The sequence below is a fragment of the Gadus chalcogrammus genome, chromosome 4 (genome assembly GCF_026213295.1).
Source record: "Gadus chalcogrammus isolate NIFS_2021 chromosome 4, NIFS_Gcha_1.0, whole genome shotgun sequence".
Classification (NCBI taxonomy): Eukaryota; Metazoa; Chordata; class Actinopteri; order Gadiformes; family Gadidae; genus Gadus; species Gadus chalcogrammus.
In genome coordinates this window covers 10,221,572-10,247,612 of record NC_079415.1, presented here as the reverse complement: position 1 = coordinate 10,247,612, position 26,041 = coordinate 10,221,572, and the positions used below count along the sequence as shown (strand labels likewise).

General features: G+C 44.8%; 3 protein-coding genes across 6 annotated transcripts in view; 2 read left to right on the top strand and 1 right to left on the bottom strand.

The window, feature by feature from the left end:
* The window catches only part of LOC130381100 (uncharacterized protein KIAA2026), an 11,527-nt gene extending 7,972 nt beyond the window's left edge, over positions 1 to 3,555 (top strand). The window contains exons 10-11 of one of the 2 annotated variants that reach the window (XM_056588531.1): positions 90 to 1,696; positions 1,882 to 3,555. In XM_056588531.1, the coding sequence (XP_056444506.1) occupies positions 90 to 1,696; positions 1,882 to 2,031 (1,757 nt within the window). In that variant the 3' untranslated portion in view covers positions 2,032 to 3,555. Of the gene's footprint in view, positions 1 to 89 lie in introns of both variants that reach the window. The other variant, XM_056588533.1, reaches the window with a different exon arrangement.
* Positions 2,335 to 6,369, bottom strand: mlana (melan-A). 2 transcript variants are annotated; one of them, XM_056588575.1, is made up of 6 exons: positions 6,218 to 6,369; positions 5,036 to 5,127; positions 4,457 to 4,549; positions 4,262 to 4,358; positions 3,611 to 3,712; positions 2,335 to 3,211 (listed from the first exon to the last, which is right to left on the bottom strand). In XM_056588575.1, exons 3-6 carry the CDS (start codon positions 4,543 to 4,545, stop codon positions 3,143 to 3,145), a joined length of 357 nt encoding a protein of 118 aa, XP_056444550.1. In that variant the 5' UTR covers positions 4,546 to 4,549; positions 5,036 to 5,127; positions 6,218 to 6,369; the 3' UTR covers positions 2,335 to 3,142. The 2 variants fall into 2 exon arrangements, with proteins under 2 accessions (XP_056444550.1, XP_056444549.1); XM_056588574.1 differs by lacking the exon at positions 6,218 to 6,369 and adding an exon at positions 5,470 to 5,556.
* LOC130381102 (nipped-B-like protein A) lies at positions 5,881 to 26,041 on the top strand. 2 transcript variants are annotated; one of them, XM_056588535.1, is made up of 41 exons: positions 5,881 to 6,141; positions 6,867 to 7,022; positions 7,557 to 7,722; positions 9,159 to 9,286; positions 9,596 to 9,724; positions 9,985 to 10,137; positions 11,275 to 11,343; positions 11,429 to 11,518; positions 11,819 to 11,943; positions 12,101 to 12,187; positions 12,650 to 12,881; positions 13,296 to 13,429; positions 13,806 to 13,886; positions 14,020 to 14,120; positions 14,319 to 14,448; positions 14,530 to 14,612; positions 14,876 to 15,008; positions 15,300 to 15,443; positions 15,551 to 15,637; positions 15,976 to 16,175; positions 16,265 to 16,367; positions 16,466 to 16,564; positions 16,789 to 16,935; positions 17,085 to 17,219; positions 17,570 to 17,668; positions 17,769 to 17,822; positions 17,925 to 18,033; positions 18,118 to 18,251; positions 18,666 to 18,806; positions 18,898 to 18,991; positions 19,301 to 19,458; positions 19,849 to 19,939; positions 20,314 to 20,487; positions 21,031 to 21,221; positions 21,480 to 21,587; positions 22,123 to 22,323; positions 22,640 to 22,786; positions 23,193 to 23,542; positions 23,916 to 24,090; positions 24,366 to 24,539; positions 25,002 to 26,041. In XM_056588535.1, exons 2-41 carry the CDS (start codon positions 6,956 to 6,958, stop codon positions 25,326 to 25,328), a joined length of 5,550 nt encoding a protein of 1,849 aa, XP_056444510.1. In that variant the 5' UTR covers positions 5,881 to 6,141; positions 6,867 to 6,955; the 3' UTR covers positions 25,329 to 26,041. The 2 variants fall into 2 exon arrangements, with proteins under 2 accessions (XP_056444510.1, XP_056444511.1); XM_056588536.1 differs by having other exon boundaries at positions 5,881 to 6,181.

Here is a 26,041-nt window from a genome sequence, read left to right as displayed (position 1 = left end):
TGGTTTTATGACGTTCCACTCTCCTGCTCATCAAAGGTAAGCAAAAGTGGGAATTGTTTAACGCATATCCTGGTTATGTGTGTTGGCAGATGTTGCGATTAACCACCCAGGGCAGATGAAACCCTTCGGACAGACCATCGACACTGTGCTGCAGTCCCCTTCAAAAAGCACACCAGGCACAACATCCACTGGACATCTGCTTAAAGCTTCGACTTTGGTTCCTGGCAGTCCCATCCCACCTGCGGCTTCCATGACAACCAGTTCTTCGCTCATAGAAACACCTTCCGTAGCAGTCCCCCACAGAGGGACCTCAAGGTGCACATCTACTGTACCTTCTTCCACAGGGTACATCCTTGCGAACAACCTCGCTCCCAACCTATGTGCACCATTGTTCGATAAGTCCCCCCTTGGTGCTCTGAATGTACATCCAAACTTGGCCAACCCAACCACCTGCAGCATGGCCAACCAGCCCCGACATGTAATCCCTCCCGTTGGAAGTGCACCTCATCAATTCAAGCCTTCGACCCAACCCCCTTCTAGTGTCCCCCACCAATCTACCTCCACTTCAAATATCCCCAATAACTCTGTCAGCACTAACACTTTACCCGTGACCGCCCCCAACCCCAGCACCATCTCTACTGCGGCAGCCGGCCCAGTTCAGCAGAGGATAGTCATAAACACTAGCACCCACCTCGCGGCCGGGACACAGATCCTCCTCAACAACGCGCGCTTCGTGGTTCCCCCGCAAGGTTTAGGTCCGGGCAGCCATGTGCTCATCATCTCGGGCCAAGCGCCCAGCACGGGTAACCTCCCAAGTCCCACAGCAGCTCCCCCCACGGGGCTGAGGCCCGTCTCGGCAGCCCCCAGGTTGACTGCGTTACCCATTTCGCCCCATCCCAGAATACCCAGTGTGCCCGCTCTGAGGTCTCCCGTTGCGGTACGCACACCTATTGTCGGGTTGCCCGTGCTCCCCACGGTACCCAACGCAACTCCAGTCCGATTCGTAGGAGCCCAGTCTCTAAGCTCGTCTTTGATGCCTAACGTGACAAAATTGGTGACGGTTCTGCCACAGTTACAAGGTAGCCGGGGGCTCTCCTCACCAGTCGCAGGGACATCAGCTTTGGTCACATCCCCCATTAGACTAGACTGCAAGCCAGCCCTTGTTTTCTCAACAAAAACCATTGCATCGGTACCCGGAATCCCTCCGCCAGCTGTAAGATTATCTGCCGGGACAACTAAATCAGCCCCTGTCGCAACCCCTTTTCCACAACCTAACACGACTCATTTGCACGCCACCACAACACTTCCTGTATCCTCACTTTTAACAGCCGGCACATCCTCTGTTTCCATACCCTGCACTAGTACAGACCCCATAGCCTCTGTGGCATCAGTCGTAGCACAGTCACCAGCGGGCATACCCCTTTTGGCATCTACTCCTACTACCGTGGACCCCACATTGGTTGCCATTCATGGCTTACCGGTTCATATGAGAGCATTTGGCATCCCAGCAACATTCTCCCCTGCCAGCACTATACCACAAGTAATCCTGCCGACAGGTCCCAACGCCCTGCCGACAGGACCCAACGCCCTGCAGACGGGACCCCATCAATCAGTCAAACCACAGCTGACCATGCTGCAGCCGCAGCAACCGGACCACCGGACACAAGCCGTTCCAACGGTGGCTGTGTCTCCGATTGTAAGTACGGTTTCTAGGATTCAGTCCTAGGATTCGGTCCATTCCCGTTGCTGCAGTTCAGCCCATTGGAGGTGTGATCAACAGCCACCAAGCGTCTCCTGTGGCAAACCCGTCTCCCCCTAGCAGCACTTCTGAAATGGCTCCTGCTAAACAAATGACCAAGTCATCCATCCTTGTCATTACAGCTCCAACACAAGGAAAGCCCTTTCTTCAAACGCATAACAGAGCAACATATAAAAATAGAATCCAGTCTGGACGATGCTGTTTTGAACAGGCATATTCAAGTAGCCAGCGGGCCAAGGCCGCCTGCTCGCTTGCAGAAAACCCCCTGGTAATCCTGCCTTGCACCGTTGAACACTTGGCACTGACCGCTTCATAAAACAAAACGTTTGCAGCCAACTGATTGCAGGACTTATTGTGACACTACTATTAAACAATGCATACTGGGAGGGCCTATAACATTGCCTCTAGGGTTCCTGAAGTTTCTACCGAAATGAATTTGCTTATAGATTGATAGGTGACTCATCAGATCAGTTCATTGCTAGTTTGAGTTATTTCACGGCCAGTAAACACAAATGCTATAGACAAGTAGATTGGTACAGTAGAAGAAAAGAAATGTGTTTGATACTAAACTCCTTCATGATATTTATTGACTGTGACGTTGACATCGATTGGTATCACAATTTTCTAGTGTATCCATCAGTTAAAGTTGTCTTAATTGTATTTTTTATTTCCAAAAGAATAACTTTGTAAAATAAATCTTGCTTTTTAGGATTCTCAAATTAATCAACGACTTTGTAAGACATGTTGGAGCATTTAAACAGTGTTTTGGACTTCCATTTATTTATTTCTACCATATAGATTTTTCAGAAATATTTAGTAAATACATTTTCATTTGATACATGAGGACATTTCTGCATTCAAATAAACCATGCAATTGTACCCCTACCAGTGTATGGTGGATTGCTTCAGTTAAAGGTGACATATCACCAGGTGTGAGTGTGTTTAGCCGTTACAAGCCGTATTGAAAATCTGCCTCTTCTGAAATCAAAAGTGGGCGTGTCCACCTAGATGTATGAGGGATAGATGAGCAACATTTGCTACAGTCCCATGGGTAGACTGGTAGACTGATCTATCCAGCACACATCTAGGTGGACACGCCCACTTGTCAGATGTCAGAAGAGGCCGATTTTCGAAACTGCTTGTAACGGCTAACGCCTGGTGGTATAATATGTCACCTTTAAGGCTGGTTCTTTGAAAAAGATTTGGCAGTAGGCCCATATTGTGACGTTTGATAATGTATTCCATATTTCGTATACAGAAAATGGATCATTAGTAGCCTTGATCATATCAACCAGGCAGCAATGCAAAAGTACCATGAAATCGGGTCAATGAAACATGTAATTTCAGTTTAGATGTACAACGGCTTTCAGAAGCTGGAGGCCATCAGGGAGAGTAGGGGGGAGGCAGAGGTCCGTCTGTGAGCTTCTCGTAGGCAGGAGGGGCATTGGGGACCTGAATACATGAGAGGTCAACACCAACCATTAGACAATACATCTACTTGTTCTTCAGCAGCACTGTTTAACCCAACGGTAATCATACTTCTATTGCAGTGGAAATAATGGTAATGTTCCAGTGTGTTTTTGACGTTATCTTTGTTGTCCTCAAGCTGTCACGTTACTAACTCGCCTACCTCCCTTCTGACACGTTTTTTAATCTTTCAAGCCTCACGTCTGGTGACTAAATAATCTCCTAAATGCTTCAAATTTCTCGTTTGGACACTTTTTTATTACCGTTATTTCCCATGGTTAAATGTATCTAGGGCTATATACTGTGAGTAACACAAGCAGTATGGTTTAGACAGGTTAAGTGATACAGGAGAGGTTGTACGTTTAGCGCGTCTTTCTCTCTTACCACGAGACCCATGCTGCCACATTCAACAAGGGCCATCTTGTTATCAGCAGAGGCGTCGCTGTATTGACCTCCTGTGTACCCCGGGGATCCAGACCTGGGGTTCTGGGTAAAGAAAAAGGACATGATCACGGGTGTTGTTGCTGTTGACCCAGTCCATGTCTAGAAATAAGGTCTACAAAGACAGGCATGGTTTAGGAGACAAAATGCAATAGGATTATGTTCATTCAGATGTGGAAAAAACTTGTGGGAAACAGGCCCATGATAATTGATGAAATAGTGGATCAAACATTTTCTGTGAATATATTGATAAGAATAGGACCATCAAAGGACACAAGGCCTTTATCACTTAATATTTAACTTTTCTCTATAATTTCTTGACATTATTGCTAGGCTATCTATTAGTTCTGTCAATAAACAATTAACCTAGTTGTTGTCTATAGCAAATGCTATGACACAATTCAAAAACGATTTATCCAAATTTAGGCCTATCCACATATAGGCCTAATTGACGTCATCCGATTAATCGTCGATTAAACGTCACTCTGTTCAATTTAACCCCGAATTTGTATAATTTCTGTGATTTATGTAGCCAATTATTTTGACACATTTTGATATTTGAAATGGTGTTAATTTCGCGGAGCACGTTCTTACTCTGAGGACTTGATAGCCCTTTCGTCTCCTGAAGTACCAGCATGTCACGATCAGGAGAGCTGCTATGATGATGACGAGCAGAGCAACCCCTACCGCTCTGCAGACACGTGGAGAGAGATGAGCACCGAACAACGAAGAACAAATCAAGAGCTTTCGTATTTGTATTTTATTTTATGATAATTATGGTTGACTTACTCTTCAGCTCTGACGAAGCCACCGCGTCTACTGGCGAAGTAAATGTTGAATTCCCCACGAGGCATCCCGTCAGTGTGGTCACACGACATACACCTAAAGTTACCAAATATTAGAACATAGCCCTATATATATGTATATATATGTATATATATATATATATATATATATATATATATATATATATATATATACACATACACATATACACGCATATATATATACACATACACATATACACACATATATATATATATATATATATATATATATGACAACAAGTTAACAAAGTAATATTAAGATAATATATAACTCCAACTTCACTGTTGCATAGGTGTAGAAGGCTAGGTCATTGCTTGTTATTAACTCATAACATATATTTTTTAATTATAACAAAAAAAGCCCAGATAAGAACACTTTCCTAACATTAGAGGAAAGTAAAAAATGATGTGGATTGATTCCAAACAATCAATCACTAAATTTCAGTTGGTAACGGTAGACTACATCCATCAAATACTATTAACATAATAGGATCATAATACAAGCCTAACCCAAGAAAAAATGAAAAGCACGTTGTCTTACCAAAATTGGATAATTAAATTGAAGCGTCGTGGCACCGTTTCTTGGTCGTGGGAGACTCTGCTGCTGTTTCTCCGCTCAGATGCCTTCGGTCTCTAGAGCAAGAGAAGTAGGAGAACCAACACTCATGATTGTCACGGGTTCGGGGGCTCATGGCTAAATCCATTGAAGCAAAGTAATTAGCGTGAAACCCTGCAGCCCTGAAAACTATTTCGACTCGTGAAAAACAGAGAGTCTGATGACTTCCCAGGTGGGAGTGGGAAGTCAATGCTATTGTGAACTGTTCAGACTTTAGGAATATTCCAACAATTCTGTTGTTTTCTATAGACTTACTTCCTACAGACGTTAAATAACCATTATAAGTTAAATAAACATATTTATACACATGAGGCCTAGGCCAATTCAGATACAGTAGGCCTCTAGAGAAATAGACCTACATTTAAATAAAGAATTCCCATCTATTTTTCTCATTTTCATAATAGTACGTCTAGACTAGCCTTGTAGCCTACTGTTTCACCTGGATGTAAAAGCATTTGAGGATCCGGCCCATATAATTGAATTGATTATATGAATAGGCATAGCCTACTAAATATAGAGAATGTAGAATTGTAATTACACCAGCCATGCTAAATAGAGAAATACATACGATTTAATGACTTTATGAATGAGTGTATGATCATTGGCCAAAATGTTCTGTAATAATTGATCATAGATAGATCTGCTAGAGATAGCATATTAAACAATGTGGTCTTTCCTGAAAGTTGTTCCAGTAAAACCCAGCTTTTGTAGTTTCGCGCCGCGCCGCTGGAGGGAGATATTGGCAAACACAATTTTCCGGTTGGCATTTATTCTGCGATGGTTCGTTTTTTCTCTTTCATTTTTTCCTATCACAACATTGACATCCTCTCTTTTGTAGTGTTTTGTTTTTTCCAGACGAAATTTATTCAAATTAAACGGCAGACGATTCGGTGATCGATTATTAGGCCGGTATGGGTGATTTCGTCCACATGTTTACTGTGAGCCGGAGAAAGAACACACCCATCCCGTCTGGTTTATTGTTATTATTCGGAGGAGTTTGGAGCAATGCAATGGAAAGCCAGCTAGAGACGGTACTTGTCAAATAATGTTTATATTTCATCAAACCCTGAGGTAAACACATTTACGCAGACTAATAAAATAATGTACCCAGATTAGCTAGTCCTCCCCACGGTAGACTGTTTAAAGGTCCCCCCGCATACAGCGTGTATTTTGATTATGTCTGAGCAGCCTATCAACCTGAATCCCTTGATTGGTTAAGGCTAGCTACCTGCGTTAGTCAGGTAATTACCAGTTACTAAAGTGCTATTAATTTATTGTTTAGCCTGAATGTAGCCTAAGGGTTGGGATACAAAAGAAAGGTATAACCAGGAAGACTCATTTGCAGATAGTCCTCCTTTTTGGCAGCTTGATTCATCCATGCCACAATGTCAATACGTTTGAAAGACGTTGTTAAATTCCTTTAATTTCATAAACGCAATAGCTTTGTCAATAAAGTTTTCACCTCGGAGCCAACATCACTGCTCTGGTAAAAACGATGTGCTCTATTTAGAATTGACATATTTTGCATAATGACCAATTCTGTCAGTTCTGGAGTAAGAAAACTCCACTGCTTTAACAACAACATTTAACAAGAATAAAACCTCGATCTTTATTAGTATCAACTTTATTCTAGTTTAGTTTATCCCAGCTGACCTTTACTAGGCCTAACTGAAATTGTGTTTCCACAGACAGTAGGCATGTTCAGGCTAAGGCTTTTTCTTTGTATTTATTTTACCTTTTTCATTTTTCTCTTCAGAATTTTCAAGATGTGAGGAAAACATGTGGAAAGTGGTGAAACTGAGCAACAAGTGGAGCCAAAATGTATAACTTCCTGAACAACTCAGCATGAAATTTGAAGATATGCCTCAACTTCCCATTCCTACACTAGCTGGAATATCTGGTCTCACAGACTGTAAGTCTATGAGATCTACCTGCTCAACTGTCAAACGGTACCTAAAAACCATAAAGGCAGATGATAGTCAGTACCGTCAACAACATCCACTCGCAATTTGTCAAAGGTTGTCTACAAGTAGCTAATGACATACAGACTCATGGTAATGTGAGTGCATGAAGAGTCCAAATACTATTTTGGGCATGAAGCATCAATACTCAGATTGACTGCAGATGACTGGTTTGTTAGTCAATATATTCACAGACCCTGGTAATATAGTGAAATTATAAGACATTAAACATTAATGATTAATACTTTTTCGCCAAACAGAGGAAAACGACCAACATATAAGTAATAATAACATTAATAAGTGTTGTCAAACTTTATCAAATACATTTTTATGAATAGACACAATGTTCAAACCTGCATGTTAATATCCTCATCACAAGACCTAATACGTCTTTATAAACAACTATCTCATTTAAATTTGTATTTTTCAACCTCTCCTATTTTCCCTACTTATTCGGACATGTTTTTTCAAATCCTTATTTTCAGTGTGGAACCACCTTCCCTTGCCGTCTCCGCTTCCTGCCACTAAAGCTCGGAGCTTCCTGTACAGCAGAAGGATAGCAGAAGATGTCTTCTGTCTCTTGGCCAGTCAGGACGAGAAGCTGGTGTCCCAGCTGGCCCACAGCCTCAGCCAGGTCTCCAACGAGGACATGTGGGTGTTTATGTGCTGTTCCATGTCTGATAACTTCATCCACTGCATTTGTGGGTGTCCAACTGCAGTATATATGCAAATGGTATGACAAAAGTTCTGAATAGTGTTAATAATTATCATTCATAAGTTCTGATTATTACAGATAATACATTTTGTACCTTATGTCTTCTTTGGTGTAGCCAGAGATAAGAAGCAAGCTCTTAAAACACTCTACATTGTAACTTTTCTGGATATTTGGAATAACTGAAAAACAAGTGCATTACCAACCCAAACCACTAGGTGAGCCTAGGCCTCAGATTCTGGACCGGGGTTGGGCTCTGGGGACTGACAGTCAGTGGATGAATAATACTGGCTGTCACCTTCATGGAACTATGCAGGGATGATACGAAGCCATGTGACACGGGGTGAACATTATCACACTGCAGAGGTGTCCAACCAAGGGTGGATTAACTGTCCTTGTGACGACGGTCATCAGAATACAGTTCAGATAGTCTTTAGTGGGTATGGGAGGTTAATGTAATGCCAGAACATCAATTAGCCACACCATCACACTACGCCACCACGGAGACCTGCACTGTTGACACCAAACACAAGGTGGGGAAGGATCACGATGTGGCTGCTGCCAAATTGTGATCTTTCCATCCGCATGATGCGAAAGGAACCTGGATCCCACTTTATTTTTTCCACTTCGTCCATGTCATTGATAGTCTTGCTCATGCAACCCAAAGTCTGATTTGCCAGCACATATACTTACTTCAGCATTCTTTAAGCTATCACAAATGCTAAAATGGTATTCATGTGATGAAAATGAAGTATATGAAGTATTATATGTAAAGCTTTCGCTGGTGTGAGAAACATGTGCTTTTATCAAAAGTGACTTTCAGACTCAGATGCTTGTTATTAAGGAGCTGCTAGGGCGTCGGCTTCTTGGGCAGCGGACATTGGAGGATGAACTCATAATCTTTTGGCTGGGAGTCGAACACGCTAGATACCACACTATCATGCGCCCGCCAGTGTATCCGGCCCCATGTCAGCATTTGAAGTGTCTCCCAACTACGGCCGCAACTAACCTTTATTTTCATAGTCGATACCATCTAATAGGGTTTGGGTTTCCTCATTATTCATTAAGTCTATAAAGTGCCATCAATAATAGCAAATTCCGATCAGAACTTACCAGAGTGCAAAGTGATGTCTTAAATGTGCTTGCCTTTTCTGACAAGCAGCCAAGGAAAAGTGTTCATTTTATCATGTACCATGAACCAAATTTAATTTCTGAAGCAATAAGCAGCAAATGTTTGTTTTTTGTGCTTGGTAAATGATCAAATAACCAGCCCAGATTCATCAACTACAGCGCTTACATCTTAATGCACTTAATGTAGATCTGTACTTACAGATGCTAATCCCATATTCCTGTCCTGACTCTTTCCTCCATGAAGAGAACCGAAGGAGAGTGTGGAGATCGATGGCCCAGAAGGAGAGGTTCCTGTTCTGCTCGCGACGCTGCTGTCCAGACACCCCAAGGTATTCCTGGAGAACACGACAGGCCAGCGCAGGGTCAAAGGAGGTAAGGTGGAGGAGACGTAGCCTCTCTCTTTATTACCTGGAGCGCTGCCTAGTCCTGGTCTTGATATTAAGGTTATGGTTCTCTGAGGTATATAAATATTATGTTCATAGCTTGTGTGCACGTGCGTTATTGCAGTCAAATAGTTAAATATAGTTTAAAGAATGACCAATGCATTATATGCAATACTCCCCATTAAACCACTACTACCTAGAAAGCTAGGGATATTGATAGTATTTAGTCAGGTGAATGTTGCCTCTAAGCCTTTTAAAAAGTTAATGGTGGGATGTTTCTAATTTCACCTACTTCCAGCCCCAGAGCCTAGCGCGGTGCTGGGTAAGGAGGTGAAGACGTATAAGCGCAAGCATGAGGCCGCTGGAGAGAAGGCCAGAGCTACAGAGGCTGGCTCTAACGAAGAGGATCAGGACACTTTCAATGAAGGTGAGATTTCAATGAGAGTTTCCACCGCCTAGCATCCCAGAACAGCTTATGTTTACTTTTTTGTTTTCTGCTTATGTTTCTGCTACATTCATTAAATAGATAGCCAATTTGTTATTTATTTGTCTGTTTCTTTATCCCTCTGTCATATTCTATATTATGTTTTGACATTATTTGTTGCGCATTACGCAAAGCGATATTTGACAATGCTTAATGCCAAATTGTCTTTATTCACTTAATTTTCAACATTTCTTTGTAAAAAGCTGTCCAGAAGAAGTCAAAGAGGCCCCAGGAGAGGGACGTGTTTCAGGAGGAGAGAAGGCCTCTCGGGGAACGTCAGCAACACGACAGGGATCCAGAGGAGGCCCCTCCAGAGGACACACTGGAAGGCTCTCCGAAGCCCCCCGGTCGTGGCAGTAGGTCTACTCCCTCACACAGTGTCTATGCATAATCCCTGATTCCAGCAGTCACACTATGTTACTATAGCAGGACCTCTGGGGGGAGAAGGCACTGCGCCTGGGACGAGAAACAGCAAGGGGCGGAGTTAGGCCTTGTTTCCGGCGGAGAAAACTTCTACAGTGGTCGTTTGAAATCTTGACCGAAAATCTTTTACAGTTTATTAATGGTGGCCGAGACTGTGTTGACTTTAGTATTTTTCAGGGGCTAACCTGGCCTGTAGCGATGCAGCTGGATCTGCTCCTCCTTGCGATGCACTTTTTTTTTTCAGTTTTGCCTTCCCCACGGCAGGTACTTAAGCTTCCCCTGCAGCTGTTTCAACAGCTGGGCAGAGTTTTGTGATAGCTCCTCTATGCTGAAAAGTAGTCTTTGTTCTGGGGCCGCTGAGCTCAGGACAATGTGTCTGGGGATGAGCTTGGATGTCTCCTGTTTCGCACAGTTTCAGTCTGTCTCGCGCCGTATTCTAATTCATAACTTCATGCCTCGCAGACAGGAAGTGTGTGTGTATATGTGTGTTTGTGTGTGTGTGTGCGTGTGTGTAGACTGGCTTGTGGTTGATCGATATATTATGGAAATAAAATCAGAATGTGTAACTGTCATGTTGTTTTGGTCACAAGTTTACTCACAACACACTATTGAAAGACAGATGGACATGTGATTCAGGCCTTGTGCTGCTTTAAAGAATCCTGTTAATGAAGTCAACGGCCTTTACGATACGTCATATGAAAAGCAGCTGACATGCAGACCTACGTAGTCAGTAATACCTCATACCTCAAACAACAATAGGGGAAGTTAGCCTAAGGGTAGATTTCTTTCTATTTCAGGATAATTTTCAGAATTAGTTTGGTTTGGGGGTCTTAGGGGGGTATGTCAGTAATAAAAAGACTAGTATTAATCTGACCTAATCTTTCTGTTGGAGAGTTTGGTCATTAACAACATTTGAAGTGCTGTATCCTCTATTAATGTAATGTAGTGAAGCACTGTCATACAATTTTAAAGTGATATATTACATTTTGTGCATGCTAGTTTGTCATCAATGCTAGCATTTGCACCAAGGCTTTTTGACCCACATGATCAAAATGCTCTTCCCTGTTTAGTTGCTGCAAAGTCAAACAAAATGGAGGAAAGGAGGAGTAGACTATACCAGCCCAAGTTGACACCTGAAGGTTAGTTCCCTTTGGGTCTCATTATCTAATTCTCTAATTGGTAAAGACAAAATTGTTACTGATTAAATGCATATTTATTTAACAGAAATGATCGATTCCCCAACGTTTAAGGGATTTGTGGCAAGTATGGATGATATTCTTGAGAACCTTGAGGACGTGGACTTCGCTGCCAGAGGTAACAATATGTTTATATTATTTTCATATATTTGAAGTTGTAACATTTGAACTAGCTCGTAGCCTAAAATCATCTGGACATATCTTTAATCACTGCTGATCGATAATGTTTCAATAATGATATCAATGAAGTCACACCCTATAACTGATATATTCTACAAATAATAGTCAGTTGTATGTAATCTGCAACCTCACCACTACATGTCCCTAAACTAAATTCTATAACTTCAGGGTGAGCAAGTGCTTCAGTTTAGAGTTGGGCTTAATCTGAAAAAAATTAACTTGTATCTACACAAACCAGGGGAAGATGAAGATGAAGAGGATGAAGATGATGAGGTTCCCCAAGAGCTGTTGCTTGGGAAGGACCAGTTGAATGAGCTAAGCAGTGAGTCTGCCAAAATCAAGGCTATGGGCGCCACTTATAAGGTAAGAAACTCTTGTTTATAGTGTGATTGTGTGGTTTAATGCTCACAGATAAATATTTAGCCATTGAAATAATTTATTTAAAGGATTGTAACATATATAATGCATTTTGTAATACATGTAATTATTTTTTAAATCCTCTCATTCATCTCATACATAGCTGCCAACCGTCAAGTTAATCAAGGTTTTGAACATCCTTGAGAAAAACATTCGGGATGGTGCCAAACTGTCAATGTCAACGAACCGCGTAAGTCACCGAGAACATTCCTCCACTGCTTCAGGCGGGCTGTGACTACGGGATGAGAGCAGATGCAGCTCCAGACCAAAACCAAACCAACCCCCCCCCCTGCTTCCGACTGCTGAGTTCCTGGTATAACCACTGCATAGCCACTGCAGGCATCATAAACAGTTTGCAAGGAATGGCATAGCCGTCCGTCGGCCTGTCATGTGAGAATCTCCATTTCTCGTGACTTCATCCGTATGAGTCTGTATAGATTTAAGACCGCTCATTCCTTACCAATCAGGGCATTTCGTTCATGATTGGTTTGGGGAATCCACCTTACCTGTCAATCACAGGTCGTACTGCCTTCTGGTATTTCCTGCTCTCTCTCTCAACAACTATCAGATCTTGCCTACATCCCTTTTAATGGCCGACCCTTCGAGGACCCTTCCATGCTCACCAGACACCCTGTCTCTCCCCTCCCACCAGGCCGACGACGCTGCGGACGGAGACCGGGGGGCCCTCGATGACCTCGTCGAGCGCGTGACCAACGCGGCCGACGCCTGCCTGACGGCGCTCCACGTGATGACGGCGCCGCAGATGCCCAAGGCGGTGTACCTGGAGGAGGTCATCGAGAGGGTGCTGCAGTACACCCGCTTCCACCTGCAGGCCACCGTCTACCCCCACTACGACCGCGCCCACAGGGGGGAGCCCCGCGGAGGTCAGGGGGGGGCTGTTGGTTGAGTGTGTGTCTGCATGGAGGTGATGTAAGGGACGTTGGCTGGAAAGGATGAAGTAGAAATGTTTCTTTAGGATAAAGAGGATGAAGGAGGGTTTCACATGATGCCGCGCACACTCCAGGTCACTCTTTTGACACTTTTGCACCATTCGTGATCACGTGATTGTAACCCTTTGATTGCTTCTTCTCATCTTAATATTAGACATATTTATTTTTTTACGAGTTAATGACTTCAAGAATTAAATCACAATTGCCGCCATCATATAAGACGATGAATTAATATAATATTAATATAATAGGATAATAAAGAGAAATTAAAATTTACATTGCAAAGTTTGTTTATTAAAAGTTGGCTTTCAATAGGTCAAAACAATGTCCCCATCGTGTGATCCCTAGGCAGCAAACGGCCGAGGTGTCCCAGTTACAGGCAGAAGGCCGTGGCCGTTGTGTACAGCAAACTGTGTGACATCATCAGCCACCTGTCTGAGCTGCTGAGGATCCAGCTGCTCACCGACACCACCGTGCTGCAGGTGGGGGCAGAGCCGCTACACTGAGGCGTCGTCCTGGGACTAGCACAGGTGGCGCTCGTCACACTGATTACGGGCCTGGGACTTTTATGCACCAGGGTACGGGTAGCCGATTTGTCGGCACCAGTTTAGTCTTCTACCTGTACACCGTTTGCAATGGTGACGAGTCACAGTTGAAGTCTAATTAAAGGGAAACTGTTTAAATCTAATACAAAATAAACAAAAAGGAATTCAGTTTGTGTACTGTTGAAAACTGTGAGGTATAACTGGGTGTACGACATTTATAGAGTGGGTTTTTTAAATAAATAATATAAAAATAAAATAAAAATTACACGTTATTTGACACGGTATTATGTTGTTTTCCTAAACCCCTGTTCAGGTGACCTCCATGGGAATGACGCCGTTCTTTGTCGAGAACATCAGTGAATTGCAGCTATGTAGCATCCAGCTAGTGACTGCAGTGAGTCCCACCCTATTGTGACTAACCTAGCTTCTGCATCTCTGCAAGCTTTGTTTAACCGATTTTTGTTGAGTATGATTAAGTGCAAGGAGCAGCCAATCAATGCTTTGGTCCCGCCCCCTCTATTCCTCAGGTGTTCGCCCGGTACAAGAAGCACAGGCAGCTGATTCTGGAAGAGGTGTTCACCTCCCTGGCCAAACTCCCCACGAGCAAGCGCAGCCTCAGGCAGTTTAGGTAGCTGTGCCAGGGATCACTTGCTACATGCTCACCTCATCAAAATAATGTCTATTTTTCTATGTATCAGTAAATATATGACTGCAGGCTAAGGTGAACTTGTCCTTAAAGTCAAGTGTCATATTATGCCTTATCATGTGTCTTATCATATCTTATTCTATAGTTTGTGTATTATTATATGTTCAAATGTTCTGGTAGGATTAACGGCAGCAGTGTGGATAAGGAGCCCCAGTACATCCAGATGGTCACAGCTTTAGTGCTTCAGCTCATCCAGTGTGTGGTTCATCTGCCCTCTGACAAGCACGTGGAGAATTTGCACGACAAGAAGGTATTCATTTGCATTCAATACATATTTCCGTTCATTGAATGCAACTCTTTGTATAAGATGTATATTTCTATATAATATTAGGCGGATCAAGGTGGGCTTATCATAAACTCCTATGAGGCCACCATGAGGACGGCTCAGAGCTTCTTGTTAGTCTTTCTCAAGAAGTAAGACAATCTTTACCGTATCCCATAATAATACACTAACCCCTACACAATATCATGAAGATGATATCGTATGATGATGTTTGATTTGGATTCAAATAAGGCGTGTATAAAACATAACTTAAATATAGCTCACTCGTGTGTGTGTGTGTGTGTGTGTGTGTGTGTGTGTGTGTGTGTGTGTGTGTGTGTGTGTGTGTGTGTGTGTGTGTGTGTGTGTGTGTGTGTGTGCGTGTGTCTGTGTGTGCGTCTGTGTGTGTTGTTAGGTGTGGCAGTAAGCAGGGGGAAGAAGATTTCCGGCCGCTGTTTGAGAACTTTGTCCAGGACCTGCTGATGGCGGTGAACAAGCCTGAGTGGCCAGCGGCTGAGCTACTGCTCAGTCTGCTGGGGAGACTCCTGGTAAGTCGCTAGCACTCAATATAAAGTAGGACAAAGAAAAGGCCTAGCTCACGTAGAGACGCCTACATGATCGATCCAAAGTAGACCAAGTAATGCCTTTATCTTACTAGCATGCCGGCCGTAGGTTTCTAGGGAGATGTTTGGGATTGCTCGTTTTGTGCCCATGTTGGCTTGTCGTCCTACGTGTTACTTAAATCCAAAATAGAACAATGGGATGGCCTCGGCTTACTGGCTTACCGGCCGTAGATTTCCTTACGGATTTCTGGGATTTGTGGTTGCTGGATGCAACAGGTGTACCAGTTCAGCACCAAGCAGACAGAGATGGCTCTCAGGGTCGCGGCGCTGGACTACCTGGGCACCGTCGCCGCCCACCTACGCAGAGATGCAGTCGACACCGGGGTGGACCAATCAGCCATCGAACAAATCCTGAAAGAGGTAATGTTGATTATGTCAATTCTTGTTATACACCACACTGTGAATGTGTACCTTGATCGATTTAAACAGGATCCGGCCTAATGCCTGTTTTGTGGGACGGCGCCCAGGTACCTGGCAGGGAGGAGACCCTCCGGCTACAGAAAGCCCTGCTGACCTACCTGGAGGACGATGAGGAGAGGGACTGGTCTCTGGAGGTCAGCGGGTCCATTTGATTATGTATTAAGTCATTCGTTCACTTTTTACAAGGGCTTCATTAAAACTGTAATTTTTTTTACATGGGATTAATTAAAACAAGTTATTACCTTTTCCCACCAGAGAACAAATTAATTGACAGATTCGCGGATAGGTGTTTAGTCTTAAGATCCTTAGTATTTTCAATATCTTTTGAACTAAAAAGTGATGGCTGCAGTGAAATGCATTGTGCATGATAAATAAGCCAAGTCAATGACTTCATAGATGGAAAAGGGACACTGCGCCAATGCTACACTCGTTGTAAATTAATTCACTGTCTTCAAACGTGGTTTTAATCCAGTTTGCCAGGAGCTTTTACATTGCCCAGTGGTTCCGGGACACCACCACTGAGACGGAGAAAGCTGTGAACCTCCTGAAGGACTCAGAGCTTCCAAGCAGACGACATCTGGTCACGAATGCCAACTCCGCCTCAGACGTCGTGCGACGGGCGGAGAAGCGGAAAAAGTTTTACCTCAAAGTCGCAAAGAACATCACACCGAGGTAAATAACCCCATTACCGCCGAGTGAGTACTTTTCTGATCCGATTAACTTTTTATAAACGGATCTCCGTTTCCTAATGTATTCCTCAGAATAAATCCGTTCAGCACGGACTACGAGGACGCCTGTCTGATCGCCAGGCATCTGGCCTCGACGCGACCCTTTGCGAAGAGCTTCAATGTTTACCTAACACAGGTAACCCGGTCGCAGCCTGGCTATTAGCAGAGTAGAAGGCTGAGGCGAGTGTCGTCTGCGGCCGTGATTCAGACTGGCTGTCGTTTTTTGTCCCTAAGATTCTCCGCGTGCTGGGGGAGAGTGCCATCGCGGTCAGAACCAAAGCCATGAAGTGTCTCTCTGAGGTGGTGGCCGTGGATCCTAGTATACTCTCACGGGTAAAACATCCTCCCACCCACCCTCTTGATAATCAAGACAATATATGTCAAATCCCAGAAAAGGTCAAATCCCAGAACCCGGAGGTGTCACAGTTAGAAAGTACAGGAGATGAATCGATTTAAATCAGGACAATGAATAATGAACCGACTAAAGAAAAGGGCTGTTGAGGCCTCTGAGTCCTGACTCTTTAAATGCAGTGATCTCTCGCCTCGTGTTTCCCCAGTCCGACGTGCGGCGGGGGGTCCACGCCCGCTTGATGGACAGCTCCACCAGCGTGCGGGAGGCCGCCGTCGAGCTAGTCGGACACTTTGTACTCAGCCGGCTCCAGATCACCGAGCATTACTACGACATGCTCGTCGAAAGGATACTGGTAAAAACGCATTGAAGAAGTTTTTTCCACAACATTTTAGGGACCGCGATGAAGTCATGATGACGATGGTGCTGATGATGGTAATGATGAGGAGGAGGATGATGATGATGATTATGATGATGACGAAGAGGTGGTTTGGCTCTCCGTAGGACACAGGCATCAGCGTGAGGAAAAGGGTGATCAAGATCCTCAGGGACATCTGCTTGGAGCAGCCGGACTTCCACAAGATCACCGACACCTCAGTCCGCATGATCCGCAGGGTCAACGACGAGGAGGGCATCAAGGTCAGCCCGGGATCATCCTAGCGTTGACAATGGACAAGAGCGACAATGCCCCCCTCCGTGCTTTGTTGGCTGTTTCCATGATAAATACGACGACAGCACTGTCGGAAAATATTATTTAAAAAAAATGAAATATTTTATCTATTTTTTTTTTTTCGGGTTGAAAGAGATTTACAACCTGAAGCACCTGTAGCAACTAAACCAAAAATGCAAAATGTTCTGAAAAAAGACCATCAATGTGCAGTTTTGTCTTGGCATCCACACGTGGCCGCATAGCCTCTCCTCATTGGAATAAAGACGCTATGTGGACATCGACCGTTAAAGATAACACATTGTTGTACTTATCTCTGCAGAAACTGGTCAATGAGACTTTCCAGAAGATGTGGTTCACCCCAACACCAGGTCACCACAAGGAGGCCCTAGCAAGAAAGACCCGCGTGATCACAGATGTGGTAAATATCAGGGGTCCGTACCATCCACTGTGGGATAAAGAACCCTACCCGAACGTTTAATAGTTTACCCTAATGTTTGTATTTCATCTTTGGTTTCCAGGTATGGGCATGCAAAGATTCTGGCTATGAATGGTTTGAACAGTTACTCCAAAATGTGAGTTTGTCCTCTTTCTAATCAAAAATGTCGACATTGATGTGATTGTTTTTGGTTGTTATTGTTATCTCTCGACTTTCCTAATGTCTTGGTATTCTATAGCTACTGAAGTCGGAGGAGGACGCCTCCGTTAAACCTGCAACTATGGCCTGCACTCAGCTGGTGGACAACTTAGTAGAACACATCCTCACGTTTAAGGAGTCTTATGAAGGTGGGAAAATCTCCTGCAGTGTTATATCCGTTTAAGTCATAGAGCCGGCGTCGGGATTAAAGGTGGTCCGTCTCTTTGTTTCAGACTGTGAGGGCAGAGAGGACTCGGACCACCTGATCTCCTCCCTCACCACCCTCTACCTGTTCTGCAAAATCCGAGCGCAGCTATTGGTCAAACATGCCTTGGCCATGCAGCCTTACCTGGCCACCGAGTGTTACGTAAGAAACAAAGACTGAAACCTGCACTATGGTATTTTTCCTGTTAGCCGCCTCTAGTGCCTTGATTAGTGGCTGTGGATGGGGGACCATTAGAAAGGTATTCCCATGATTCCCATTCCCATGATGTATTGACTGGTGGATTGGCGGGTTTGATTCTTTCTTCTTGCACTTCCTACTTCAGATATGTTTTAATGGATTAAATAGCTGCAGTTCAAAGGTAACATAGTGCAGGTTTAAACTTTGATACCAGTTTCCCTACTTTTCTTCCGGGAATGACCTCAAATGGGGCGTGCTATTTTAACAGACGTTGGACTGAAGTGCCTTCCAAATCTATAAATCGATATTTAAACAGAAAGACATGAGCAGCGCATTCCGAATAACGATGTGTTCCTGTCCTTCCTGGCCACCGCTCAGAGGGAGAACGACTACATGGTGGTCTGCAACGTGGCCAGGATCCTCGAGCTGGTGGTGCCCCTGATGGAGGAGCCCAGCCGAGGCCTCCTCCTCACCCTGGAGGAAGACCTCATGAGGCTCATCATCAAGCACGGCGTGACGGTCAGTCTCCCTAAACCCCTCCCGTACCTGGATGGTGAAGGGGCGCTGCAGTCAACTCCGGTCTGGTGTGTCTTGTGTCGCCGCGCTGCAGGTGGTCCAGCATTGTGTGAGCTGCCTGGCTGCCGTGGTGAACCAGGTCACGCACAGCTACACGTTTGTGTGGGCCTGCTTTAATCGCTTCTATGGTGAGGTTCATTAAAACTTTAATATTTATTGTATTCAAATAGAGGGGCGTTTAACATAAGATAAAAACACACACACACACACACACACACACACACACACACACACACACACACACACACACACACACACACACACACACACACACACACACACACACACACACACACACACACACACACACACAAACCGTTTTCATAGATATTTATATTATGTCCTCATCTTTTGCTGATTTGGATAAAAACCACTAAATGATTATATTCTAATCTCGGTTCCATCCCTCCTCCACACGGGGTTCCCTGCCCCTGTAGGCGCTCTGATCAGACTGAAGGTCCAGCACCAGGAGGACCCCGACTGCCCGGCCCTGGAGGCCCACCGGGCGGCCCTGCTGCGCTCCCTGCTCACCGTGGGGGCCCTCTGCAGACACTTTGACTTCGACCGGGACCACTTCAAGGGAGCCGGCAACAAGGTGGACCGGGGGAAGGCAGAGAGTGGGGGTTAAGATGGGACAGTTGATAAGGGACTACTTGATAGGGAAACTAAACTACCCCAGAAAACAGTGAGAAGTGTTGAATTCCCAGCACCGTTGATTAACAGAACAATTGAAACCCCCCGAAGGAATCGGGGAAGAGACGGTATGATTGGTCAGAATTGAGCCGGGAGCGGTCTAGAATTGAAACTGGCTCTCACATATTCTCACAGAGCATTTCTATCACAAACGTCTGCCAGCTATTTTATGTCTAACAGATGACATACAAATGATAGCTCTTCAATGTTGCCCAGAGTAACTAAACTTACACTTGGTTAAACAAGCGGTGTTGTGAATATCACGTGCTGTGTCTCCCTGTTTGTGGTCCAGATCGTCATCAAGGACATGGTGCTGGATCTGCTGCTCCACTTCACCACACATCGGGAGGAGGAGGTGCAGGCCAAAGCCCTCATGGCTCTTGGTAGATCCAACACCCCCCCATCACTCTGAATACCACGGAGAGTCTGTCTATTTTTAAAAACATGCAACCGATCATCAAGTCTAGTCTACTCTATTTATACAGTGTTTCTCAGAGGGCTTCACAGGTTCACATTATACTACAGACCCTCATGTCCTAAAACCCCCCAAACTGTCAAGGAAACCCTCAAACCCAAACCCAAGGGAAGTAACCTTGAGAAGGAACACAGAAGAGTGATCTCTAACTCCCAGGGACGCTCAGAAGTGCAATAGGTGCCGAAATGCCGGCAGAGATGTTAACGGTAGCGTCCCTACACGCGTCTCTCATTGTTGAAGTCACCCGCTGACCTTAACCCTCTGGTGCTCCGCACTCCCCAGGCTCTCTCTTCATCATGCACCCGGCGCTGATGTTCACCCAGGAGGTGAGAGCGCTGTACACCGCCGTCCTGTTGGACCGCAGCGGGGCGGTGGGGCTGAAGGTCCAGGTGCTGAAGAACCTACAGAGCTACCTGCAGGAGGAGGACTCCCGCATGCTGGAGGCCGACCGCGACTGTGAGACATGTTTACCAGTACCTTTGGGTTTGGGTTGCAGTTGTTGTTTCAGTCGATGAACTTTGCATGAACTCTACTTTATTCATAGTTATCAGGTCTGATGTACCGACTTCCATGCCTCATTTTGCAATTTGTTACGTTCTCTTATGGTTTTCAATTACTTCTTAAATGTAATACGATAAAGTGCTGTTTTTATCTAGAGGGACCTCTAAGATTACCGTGGGTAGTATATATTGTAATTGCATGTATCAATTTCATTTCTCCTTCTGTTTTTTAATTAGCGGTTTGTGGATATTCAACTGTTTTGTTTTCCCCTAATAAAATTTTACTTTTTCCTGCAGAACATATTTTTAAATTGGGTATCAGTTTAGTCTAATGTCATTTTTATTTTATTAGCTTTAGATTTTTCTAAACCCAAATCCTTCTTAATCTTAAAGTGATATTTAATTCAATAGAGCTGAAGAGACATGGCAGTGAAACCCTTGGGTAAACTGATGATAACCCTCGTCATCATCTCCCTCTCCTTGTTGTCTCCGGCTGCAGGGCAGACACTGTCCAAGCAGGAGGACCTGAAGGAGATGGGGGACATCTCGTCGGGGATGAGCAGCTCCATCATGCAGCTGTACCTCAGGCCGGTTCTGGATGCCTTCTTCCACCCAGAGGCCACTGTCAGACACTTTGCCCTGAGCGGCATCGTGCTGACGCTCAGCCAGGGCCTCATCCATCCTGTGCAGGTGGGCTCATACTTTAGCAGGACCTGGTCGTGTGAGACCTAACGGATATTAGGTTGCCTTTCGTGATGATTATCAGTCCGCTCTTGGATGGGCCGCATTTTTAATTGCCGCCAGTGTTTATTTAATTCTGAAACTAAAATAAAGAACAACCAAATAAAGACAACAAAATGAGAACAGAAAACTGAAACTAATTATGTCTTTTTTGGACGAGACGACTATATTAATTCTTCTTCTTCTTAATTCTTTTTTTCTTCTCAGTGTGTTCCCTACCTGATCGCCATGGGAACCGACCCAGACCCCACCATGAGGAACAAGGCTGACCAGCAGCTGGTAGACATTGACAAGAAATACACAGGCTTCATTCATGTGAGTGGGTCTGACCACTGAGCACCATAAACATGATGGATGACGTAAAGATGGCCTGGGGGCCTCTAATCCTCAGTAGAGAGTTTCTTTAGTAGCATCCTTGAAGCTTTGTTCAAAAACTATCAATCAACAATAGTACAACAGCAAGATGTAGAATCCCTATATCAGCTCCAAGTGCTATATTTGTAATAGCACTCGGTATTGCACAATATTATTGATTATGACAGATTCCTTTTGGTTATTATATTACCTGGTATCAGTGGCTCTATGTTGAAACTCCCCCTCTGTGTGTTTGGATCTCAACCCTCGACACACAAATGCCCCCCTTTAACCCATTTAGTTTCAACTGCTTGAGAGTAATTAATAAATGTATTTCTACTGCTTAGACAGTGGGGCCTTCATTGTACAGTTATTTTCCATAGCTTTGTACAGCATTTGCACTCCTCAACTCTAATCTCCATTTCGTTGACAAATAATTAAGTACCATCATTCATTCATTCATTCATCTTCCTCTTCCTCTCTTGCTGTTGTACAGATGAAGGCGGTGGCGGGGATGAAGATGGCCTACCAGGTGCAGCAGGCCATCGCAGGCCCCGAGGCCACCGTTCTCCGAGGTTTCCGGGAGGACCACGCCCACTCGGCCCTCTGCTCCCGCCTCTTCTCCATGGTCCGCACCAACCGCACGCACAGGAGGGCCTTCCTCCTCTCCCTGCTCAACCAGTTCGACGACAGCGCCGTAAGTAGCGCCGGGGGGCGATCGCTTGTCCATCAAGTTAACCACCAAAGAATTATACATTTATAAGTAAAAAATACCGAGCATTTCGTGGCTGGGCTTCAGAGAAAGCAAGAAAAATAGTTGGTCTGTGGTAGCGTGTCATGGCCGTTTGTCATTATTCCACCCGCAGATACACCTTACCCTCTGTGGTAAAGGACTATATCTTACCCTCCAACTGGGATGTTGGGATGCAGTCGGTCTGCAGGAAGGTTGTCAGAGCGAAGAGTGGATGCTCTTAGTTGGTTGACCTGATGTTGTAATGCCGCTCCTCCTGTAGAAGACGGAGGTGAATCTGTTGCTGTTCATCGCCGACAACCTGGCGTATTTCCCCTACCAGAGCCAGGAGGAGCCTCTGTTCATCATGCACCACGTGGACATCACGCTGTCCGTCTCCGGTAGCAACCTGCTGCAGTCCTTCAAGGAGGTGAGACACTCGGAGCCAACTTGTGTTAGACCACAGGTATTAGCTAAGACCCCGGGGGAATGGTTGACATTGTCTGCGTCGAGATAATCAGCCACGATTTTTGTTAAATTCACCCCTTCACGCGGTGTACGTGGGTTCTGAAATTGGGCAGTAAGCGAGCCATTGACATCCGTTCTATTCCAAACAAGTGTTTAGTAGCTCCCATAGCTGTGTCTTTGTTTTGTCCAACAAAGTAAGCACATATAAACTGCCCTGGCTAGGTAGTTTACTCCGTTAGTACCAACAAACAAGTTTGTAATCTGTGTCTACATGCCACTTTGCATGCTGAGGTACTAAGGGGCTCTGAAGGAAATCATTAAATGGTTGATCTGATGAAGAGCTGTATTCAGTGTTGCCCTCTTTTCAGTCTTTACACAAAAATCCAGCATCAAAGAAGAAGAAGAGGATAAATTCTCCTCAAATCAAGAAACCTTGTTATGATGCTGACGGGCGAGATAATACAAGATCTAACACGAATGCTGGTGGTGACGGTGATGATGATGATGGTTACGAAGAAGACGCAGTCCCAAGGGAAACACCTCAGCCCCCGGAGTCGGACTCTGAGTCGGACTCTGACTTGGAAGACGTGGACGCGGTTATGGAGCGTCTCCCAGACAACCCCGGTCCTCTCCTGGAGTTCTCCAGCGCCTCTCAGGGCGTTCTGCTGCTGCTGGTCCTCAAACAGCACCTCAAGACCCTCTACGGCTTCTCAGACAGGTGGGAGAACACAGCACACCCTGTACGCGCAACTCACTGTTCAATCCTCTTCTACATTTAAAACTTTTATTTGTATTAATAATCTTTTTTAATCATGTTAGGACACATTGTGGTTTCAAATATATTTCGGGGTAAACTAGCCAAGAGCAGCACAAATTAGGATAGGCTATTGGTTCTTAGGGTGTTTGACTCTCATCCAAATGGTTGTGGGTTCGAACCCCAAAGTACGCCACGATGAGCAAGATGTCTAACCGCTCACCTTGTGATTAATGACATGTATCTTAAAAACAGTTCACTGTAGGTCACTTTGGATGAATGCGTCTGTGTAAAATGTCAAAGAGGGATGTACAAACTAAAATAAGCCTTTTTGCAGTAAAATCCAGAAGTACTCGCCAGCGGATCCAGCGAAGGTGTATGAGAAGGCGGTGAACAGGAAGTCCAACGTGCACTTCAACCCGCGACAGACAGTGGACTTCCTCGAGGCTGGACTGGTCAGTTCAGATCTCAGCGGCCAAGTCAAAAGGAATATCGTGAGGCAATTCTTGGATGTAAGTATTTGAAAATGCACCGTTTGTTGGAATTTAGAATTTTACTCTTTCAATGACCTGTAGACAACATCTAAACATTAACTTTGTATATGCCATTTTCTGAAAAATGCTATTCTTGAATATAGAAAATTGTGTAAAAAACGTTGAAAATAAAACCTGGTAAATGAACTTTACAAAGAATTGAAAACAGATCGAACCCTCATTTGTAACGTATGTAACGTAAAGCATTTCCTCAAACCATCATCCTCTTACTTTGACCTCCTTGCCCGTCTCAGTTCAAACTGCTGATGGAGCAATTAGACCGCGATGAGGAGGATGAGGAGGTGAACACCGGCGCCAGGAACCAGGCCATCTCCGCCCTGCTGGGCAGCCCCACCTCCAGGAAACCCCACCAGCCCAATCTGATGGAGACGGAGGAACGGGACACTGCGGATGAGAGACCATTCAAGGTGGGTCCTCACTATAGTAGGGCTGAAGCTGATTCCCTAGCTATTCCTCTGTTAAGACCCAAGGCGTTCTTTGTCTGGCGAGGCAAGCATACTATGTAATTTGTGTTCTGTCGCTGAGAGAACCAACCAAATAATTTCATTTATGTCGCTGCAGCAGCAAGTGCTTGGGGGATCTTTATGAAATGTATGACCATTGGAAATCCGTCATAACTGATAATCAAAACGATGATCAGCTTTCCTTCTGTTCTCCCCAATATCTTTAAACTACGTACTCATTTTATGATCTAAAACAAGAGTGCCACCAAATTTCTAAAGCTATAAGCGGCAAATGATACACAAACATGACACACAACGCGATTTACAAACCCCTCCTCAACCTGTTCCATCACTCGATCATTTAAATCCGGTCCGACGCTTTGGTCACTTCTACACCACCCCCCCCCCCCCCCTCACCTCCACCAGGGGCGACCAAAGACGGCGGGGTCGCGGGCGGAGGTCCTGGACGTGGTGGCCCTCTGCTGCCCCGGGAACAGGGAGCGGCCGCAGATAGCCAGGGTCCTCAAGAGGACCAGCGGCGGCTACACCGTGCACTGGATGTCCGGCTCCTACGGCGGGCCGTGGGCCGAGAGCCGGCTGAGGGACGGGGGGAAGCTGGTGCCGCGGGAGGGCGCCGTGCAGGAGGCGGACGTCATCTACAGGAGGATAGCCCTGACCAGCGGACGGAAGCTCAAGAGCAGAGTGGCGCAGACGTTACGGGCGCTGTATGCCGCGAAGGACGGGAAAGAGTAATGGTGGATTTTAAGAGGAGAGGGCTAACCCAGTGTTTGTTGTGAGACAAAAGCAGTTTTCACAAACCAGTAAGCCATCGTAGCCAAACTTTATAAGTCGGAGTGTGGGTGAATGGAGTGGTTGTATTAAGTTAAGGAGTTAGTGTCAGAAAAGAAGAGCCTTAAATGTTGAGGGCTGTGGTAAAATGACCCACTGGCGCAGCTCCCTGGTTGTGTAGTTCCATACCTCACATCTGACCATTCAACACGAAGGGAGATTGAAGACTTGAAAGAGGTGTCTTCCAAGGGCTGCTATTCCCATGCTTGAGCTAAAGAAAACAGTCTTAGAAAGACCGCTAGGGGGTGCCAACGTGTAGCAGCTCACCATGCAACATTTTCTTATGTACTTGTGCAATATTTTGAGATTTGTAATTTAACTTCAATTATTGAGGGATATCCATCTGTTACAAATTGTGCGCTTTTCAGAAAAGGAAACATTTGACTGCAAAATAAAAATATATAATATTTTATTTTTACATTGATGTACTGCATGCTGTCACTCTAATCAAGTCTAAAAAGAGATGCATTTGCAGGGAACATTTTTTATTGTAATGTCTTTCAACAGATTTTTATGAAATACAAAGAATATACAGCCTACTTTTGGCGAAAAAAATAAATTATTTGTTTTGAGATTGACTTTTTTCACCCAATCTTCCAACTTTTGTAAAATGTGCT

Bases quoted from the DNA above. Each gene is read 5' to 3' on its own strand.
- mlana (XM_056588574.1), bottom strand. From the start codon at position 5,490: ATGGGAATTCTTTATTTAAAT. The intron at 4,550-5,035 runs GTAAGACAACGT...TGGTAACTTTAG, and splicing joins AATTTAATTATCCAATTTTG to GTGTATGTCGTGTGACCACA. The intron at 3,212-3,610 runs GTAAGAGAGAAA...TCATGTATTCAG, and splicing joins GTGGCAGCATGGGTCTCGTG to GTCCCCAATGCCCCTCCTGC.
- LOC130381102 (XM_056588535.1), top strand. From the start codon at position 6,956: ATGAAATTTGAAGATATGCCTCAACTTCCCATTCCTACACTAGCTGGA. The intron at 7,723-9,158 runs GTGGGTGTTTAT...TCCTCCATGAAG, and splicing joins CAGGTCTCCAACGAGGACAT to AGAACCGAAGGAGAGTGTGG. The intron at 22,787-23,192 runs GTGAGACACTCG...CCCTCTTTTCAG, and splicing joins TGCTGCAGTCCTTCAAGGAG to TCTTTACACAAAAATCCAGC.